General features: G+C 42.6%; 1 protein-coding gene across 3 annotated transcripts in view; it reads left to right on the top strand.

The window, feature by feature from the left end:
- Positions 1 to 2,442, top strand: part of LOC106814147 — a 16,057-nt gene extending 13,615 nt beyond the window's left edge. For 2 of the 3 annotated variants that reach the window (XM_014818440.1, XM_014818439.1), the window contains exons 12-13: positions 166 to 483; positions 1,414 to 2,442. In XM_014818440.1, the coding sequence (XP_014673926.1) occupies positions 166 to 483; positions 1,414 to 1,421 (326 nt within the window). In that variant the 3' untranslated portion in view covers positions 1,422 to 2,442. Of the gene's footprint in view, positions 1 to 145; positions 484 to 1,413 lie in introns of all 3 variants that reach the window. The other variant, XM_014818438.1, reaches the window with a different exon arrangement.
- Positions 2,443 to 7,183: the final 4,741 nt, after the last annotated feature.

The following is a 7,183-nucleotide window of genomic DNA, read 5'->3' as shown; positions in this document are numbered from 1 at the left end:
TGGTGCCGGAGGAGTTTCGCGTGGGCACCTGAGAGCCTATCCACTCTCAGGGGACCAAGTCTCGCCGGTTGATTGCTGCCTTGAGAAGGCATCACCCCCATGGTCTTCCCAGTCTCCTGCAACTATCACCCTCAGTCCCCGCTGCTGAGACTATGGCATCAAAAGGTGATGCTGCAGAGACTATGGCATCAGAAGGTGATGTTCAGCAGGCTGGGAGACCTGAGGGTGACGTTCTAAAGACTGACACTCCAGAGTGTGAAATTCTGGAGACTGGGAGTCCTACCCCTTTGACATGTCAGTCGTCTGGAAGTGGAATGTCTAACGCCACCGCCATACCAACTGTATGTGAAGGTGACTCAGCACCAGTACAGAGTGCGTCAGTACCAGATGTGTTACCAGATGCTGAAAATTACATAGCAGAGGCTGAGGTAGCTGGTGCTCAGTCTGAGGTTGATCAGCACAGTCGACAAACAGAAAGTGCAGGTAATGCAGATGGTCCACCAGTTTATAAGGCTACTGAACAAGTGATACATAAACTATTTCATCTGCCACCCCTTGTTAAAATTAAGGATATAGTGTCCAGTACTTTGAAAATGGCCACACCAGTTGCAGCAAGTAGGGCATCATGTGTACACAGCAGCTCCCCTCAGTCTGCAGTAACCAGCTATTCTACTGATGCTGATAATTCTCATTCAAATTCACAAATGCCTATTAAAATAAATGACATAAATAGCTTGAGTGTGTCATTCACAAATTTTAAATAAGTAATGCCACTCCTGTCATTCTAACAGTTTGCAATTACATTTGATTTTATAGTGACTTAGTAAAGTAAAGCAGAGATGCTACATTTCCGGATTTTACCAGAAATCTGGATTTTTTTTTAATGTAAAAAGTTCCGGAAAAAAATCAGAAATAAAATCCGGAAAATCAGACCCAAAATAACATTTAGATGGGACTTTCTTCAATGCGAATTAGCGCATTAAATTTAGCATTAGGGAGCGTTCGATTTGCACGAAAAACACTAAAACCCATGAACTTAGTTCCCTAGGGCGGGCCACTGGACCCCCGGCCATGACACGCTCCGCTCGCTAGGTTTTAATTGGTCACTACTTAATAGTTCAGGATTTTTTGGAACAGCGCTGTAGCATATCTGGTAAAGTAGTAAGCTCATGCTGGTCCAACGTTGTCACCACTCTTGCCTTGTGTGCCGAGTTATCTGCGCCACGTGTCAAAAATATGACATGACTAAAGTGCAGACCAACTCCAGAACACTATATAGCAGTAATGTTGATAGTGTTATTAAAAAGAGGCACTCGCGTAAGTAAAGTAGCAGAAACGCCCTCAGATAATTGTGTCTGATGTCCCATCCTTTTGTAATGTACACTTGTTTTTGTTTTGTCTGTCTTTGAACAGAAGCTTAGCAGTGGACGTGTGGAGCATGTACATCTGTCTGCACAAACTTGGGTGTGATGGAACCTGCACACAGTAGCACGCATGCAAAGCCAACAGCTCCTACCATCTGTTGCTTGAAGCTATATTGGTATTTCGTTTATTTCTGCACCACGTGACATTTTGGGTAGCTTTAACTATAATTGCATCATTTTAAGATCTGTGTCTGTATCTGTGAACTATCCATCAAACTAGGGACCCTGAAACACTGAATCACATAGTTCCCTATCAGAACAATATTTGTTTGCAAGGAGAATCGTCGAAGAGAAATGTGCGTTTTGAACCACAGTGTTCGTATTCAGTTCATCACCCCACAGACTATAAAGTCTACTAAAATACTTAAAAAGTTCTGTCTGTCGCCTACAGTTCTTTGTGCAAACAAAATTCCGTGCAGTGTAACTCGCCAGTTTGTGGCCAGGTCAGATGACCGGAAATGACTAGTCCTGCAGACAGATACAATACCTTATGGTATATCTTTCTCTTCGTTTCTGGTGGTTGGTGGCTGCTGCATTACTATAGTTCTCACTTGGTAATTGATATTCAAAAAACCAACGATATTATACATGTGTACCATATGCCTCGATAATGTGTTGCTTGTGAATTATTGAATTGTATTTATTCAATCAATTTACAAGTTGTTTCATAAAACTAACTAGCTGAACAAACTTGTGTTGTTTATCTAAATTAGTAGACAATTTATTATTTATGAATTAGGGAAAAACATTTGAAGCAATGTTGTTATAATAGAATTATATAATGTTATATGTCTTGGCTACAGCATGGTTACATTTGCAGATCTAGGATTTTAGTAAAGGTAGGTTTCCTGATGTCACCTTTTCATCTGCAAGGTGAAGAACTATTAACAGGGATAGAAGCTATCTGCCACTATTGTTTACAAGTGTTGTTTTTTTAATCTTTATAGTGTACATAGTGTATGTTAGCATCAGTTGTTTTACTATTTGGCCTATTATATTAATACTAATTATTCTAACCGATTACTGTTCTATAGTCCATGTCGTTGGTCCTACGCATACGTCTTGGTAATGCGAACAGTAAATAAACGTTGGTTTTCAACGTTTTTATGGAACCATTTCACAACCTTATTTTAAATGTTAAGTCAGGCCTCGACGCTTATTTTGATCTGGTTGTCTTGCGGGCAACAAGAGAAGCAATTTTTTACTCTGTCGAAATTTTGATTTTCTTAATCGCCAAATTTACTTGTGCAATCTATTAGCCGTTAAGTCCTCTGTTTGGTTCAGTTGCATACATATTATGAGAAGGTGCTTAATATAGAGATTAGTGTTATATTAAAAGATATATATATAGATCAAGAGCCTTAATAATACATTGTTAATTATTAGCGTCTTGAAGTATAATATACATATATAAAATATATAGATAGAATGTGGAGTACGTATAATATTATACATCTGATACTTTTTTGCAGATTCCTGGTTTGCAATATAGGTCATCGCACTACCTGGCGAATGCTGTCTGGGGCGCGATTTGCATGTGTGAGTGTGATACTTACACTTACATTATATACCGTATTAACTTGCGTATAACGGTTAAACGGCACTGTTTGTACACAACTTTAAATAAAAAAAATTCAGGGCGGTGCGACGTTACTTATGAGCGAGGTCAAGAAATCTGCTAATGTTACCAATGTTTGTACGAAACTTTTCAATGCAAATATGGGGGTGCAATTATAATATACATGGAACATTATCTTATACACGAGTAAATACAGTAAATCGTATGTAATTAACGTTTATTGTTTGGCAGTGCTGGCACGCTCAATTGCTGTGTCATTAGCGATTGCCGCTTTTTTCGCTCATCAATATCAAGGAAAGATTTTGCGTTCGCGCTCCTCATCATCCCCAGCCGATGCACCCCCTACTATTACGAGTAGATTGAATTGCCCAACCGACTTATAACAATCGTTACCACCACCCCAGTACATAAGATCAATGCTCACTATGGCCCCGCCGGCCAGGGAGTACGGAATTGCGCTACTGAAGAAAATCTGTGAATGGTAAACAGGTGAGGACTTGTGCGGGCTGCTTTCTTGCAGGGACCTTTAAAAACGGATTTGAGTGAGGTAATGTGGTGCGATAGCGTCCCTGTGCTCAGGAGATGTTAGGAAATAGTAAACAACTAGAACTTTTCAGTGTGCACGAAGTTCGGGCAACTATGCAAGGAGATAAATTGTCCGACGAATTAGACTTTCACTTGTCCCGGGCAATCGGCACAAACCGGTTAGCTGTCGAGGGCTGTTACGTATAGTGGTTTATAAAAATTTTGCCAGTTTGTTAAAGAATAATAGGTCCAATGATTATCGCATGTTGACGCAATGCTAGAGTAAATGGCCAATTGTGGTAGGTTAATAGTACTTACATTATAGCCAAACGCGTATTAAGTGTGTTCCAATATCACTGGCGGCGTCCTGATTTACTCAAGAAAATTGTCTAATTGAAATCCGCAGTTCCAAAAATCAGTATGATTAGTAGTTTCAACGCTGCCACGAACGTGGGGACGAGGTGATAGCAGAAATGATAGGACTGCCACCGGAATGTTTCGCGACGCCTGCTCGGCCTAGACGCCAATAGCTATCATCAGTGATTTCGTAAACATGGACGCTCGTGATAAGGAACTTTTTGTCAGGGCTGTCCACGTGCGTCCGTGATTAGTACGTGTTTTCCTCTATTTCCATGTTTAGTCCGTGGCCGTGGTTACACCGCTGACACCTCCGTTTCATCTGGCGTCCAAAATATACGGGCCACACAAATGTTTACGTCATCGCTTTACTCCTGGATGACATTTACGGCACGTAAATGATACGTTGATACATATCAACAACCGATTTCAAGTCTTGTTTGTAATGTAACCAGCAGTGATATTGGACAAACTGATACGCGTTTGGCTATAAGGTAATGTACTTATTAACTACACAAGGTGCCAGTTACTCTAGCATTTGTCAACATTGCATAATCAATGGACCTATTATTCCTTTACGAACCGACATGTAAAGGCTAACTCCTTGAATCCTTGAACTGAGCTCCGCAGAGCTGTAGTGTTCTCCCGGTATCATCATACGGTATGGTAGTCACTTAGTACATTAATGTCACACTATGTAAGTGTCTCACGGTATTACGGATATTACTGGGTAATAGGTGGCACTGATGTCAGTAGAGGCGACACGTCTGGGCTATGTAATCACCCAGGAGCTCACATATTTTGACACGTATGTCTTTGTATTGATCGTCTTCTAACACACTTAATAACATGGCTATTGAGATGGACCATTCTCCGCACAGGTTGAAGATTTTGTAGCACAGTCGTTCTCTCTGTTCTGTAAAACCGTTCTTAGTTGGGCTATTTTGGAGTAGAGGCGATGGTTCGGTACGTCGATCAGCGCATGCGTGCTGACCGAAGGTTTCAAGCTGTGAAGGCATCTGCCTGTCTCCGATACATCCCACTGTCTCTGCCGCTTGGCCTTGACAGAGACCCTGACGGCCCCTCTAACGTCCCCTTGAGAGGTCGGTCCCTCACTCTCTATGCTAGCAGCTGTTTGACTAGCTTGTTTGGCCAACTTATCAGCAATCTCAGCGTGTCCAGGAGTCCAGGATATGCTAAGGCCAAAACAAAATATAGGTGTGGTTACCGTTTCATGCCGGAAAAAAATAGGATAGGTAGGTAGGGAAAACATTTTATTTTATTGAAACATTTTATTTACGAACCATGTCCGAAGGATGTGCGTTGTGCCTTTTGAAGCAGGAACTGTCCAATTCATTTTTTTTTTTTTACTTAAAGAAAATTGACAATAAAATGTTTAGGGTCGCTGGGAATAAATAGGGTCGGTCGGGTAACGGTAACCACACCTATATTTTGTTTTGGCCTAACCGGAATGCCTAGTGCTTCCAGATAACATTCGACTTTTACATCTGGAGATAGTGTCCAAGAACTGCTTGGCTTTCCATCCTAAGGTGAGTAGACCTATGGACGATTGGCTGTCAGAGAAGATTTGGACCATCGCCGTGGCATCCAGGTTGGTTTCCATGCAGATATAGTCCAGGGTCAATAAGATGGCTACTAGCTCTCCAAGCAGTATGGTACTGTGCTGTGATACTGGTTTGCTGATCTCGATGGGCGTGTCCTCACCAGGTAGGAGTATACACGAGCCTGCGCCACAAGGTCCCGGGTTGGGTTGGCAGCTGCCATCTGTAAAGGCTATCACTGCACCTATAGGGCAACTGCTCATGATGCCGCTAATGATGTCTTTGGCAGCATCCTCCTGCTATCTTGTTCTGGCTTTTGACGACCCTAGAGTTGACCAGTAGTCTGGAGACGTGCGTATTGGCTGCAGGGAGCAGGGAAATGACGTACGAGAAGCAGGGCTCCATGACCGACACTGTGATGTTGGTCTCGTAGGTCATGTCTGCCAGTTGGATTTGGCATAACCCAAATGGTGACAGGTGTCTCTCTCCTTTGTCCCTATCCTGCAAATGTTCCCAAAGTTGGATCAGTGGTTCAGCTTTTTCCAAGGCCAGTACCTTTCCAATTTCTCTGACCATAGGGCCAGACCTTTTCTTTGGATACTCTCCTGTTTGTGGCAATGGCTGGAATTTTGCCATACGGCCACAGTATATTGCAGGTGGGGTAGCACAAGCGCTTTGTACAGTTGAAGCATTTTCTTGGTGGTAATATGCTCTGTGCTCTTAACCATTCTGAGGGATGCGAGAGCCTTGTTGATAGGCTGATAGGTAGATATGATGAAGGATTATGATACGACTTCTTACCGGCTTTCTTTGTGAATTTCACCTCCGCTGTCTTCCAGTCTCTAGGGATTTTGCCTTTTTCAAAGCCAAGGGCAAATAATCTATGGCTGGCCATCACTAGCTGCTCACTAGCATTAATCAATAACTCACAGAACACTTTATCAGGGCCTGCTGCCTTGCCTTTAACAAGGTGCATCAAGGCTGCTATAGTCTCGTCAATTGTGATAGGGTGTTCCAAGTGTTCTATGTCGAATTTGACACTGATTCCTGTTGCAGGTTCCGCAATTATGTGGGCTAATTCCTCTTCCACAACCTTCTTAAACTCGGTGTTAAAGTCTCCTTCTTGAAGATGACTACCACTGAAGAATGTTGAAGGATCCTGCTTTTCTCTGCTTTGTCAAACACTGGCTCGTTTTGGTAGTTGAACAATGGCAGAACATCGCAGCCATCTCTCTCTTGGTAGGAAGTTAATAGTAGTTAGTATCCCAGATTTCTCTTGGGTCCTTGGTGGAATTCAGTCTATTGCACACATCATCTACCCACTCTTCCTTGGCTTCCTCTTCTGCCGTCTCACATTCCGCCTTTGCCTCAACGAAACTGTTGAAGTTTTGGTCGGTAGACCTTCTCTTGTACCCTCTTTTCGCAAGGTTTAGGCGATGTCTTGCCTTCTTCACCCTGTTAGTGATCCAGGGCGGCTTAGTTCTATGGCAGCCTGCCTTGACTTTTTTCTTTGGTACACTCTGATCCTTACATTTATTGAACACTTCCATAATTGTACAGCTCCTCGATCGAGGCTTCACCGATATCCTCAGTGTTCCGTAACCACTGTTCAAAAAGTTTGTCGGCGATTCTTTTCCATTCATCCCAGTCTGTTTTACTGGCAATGTATTTCTCCACCGTTTCCACGGCTGTTGGGTTACTCTTGTCTAGCTCTAGCTCCACCCCTATGTGGTTAG

The sequence above is a fragment of the Priapulus caudatus genome, unplaced genomic scaffold (genome assembly GCF_000485595.1).
Source record: "Priapulus caudatus unplaced genomic scaffold, Priapulus_caudatus-5.0.1 Scaffold876, whole genome shotgun sequence".
Taxonomy (NCBI): domain Eukaryota; kingdom Metazoa; phylum Priapulida; class Priapulimorpha; order Priapulimorphida; family Priapulidae; genus Priapulus; species Priapulus caudatus.
Note: the sequence above shows the minus strand (reverse complement) of the source record. Positions and strands in the feature narration are given on the sequence as shown.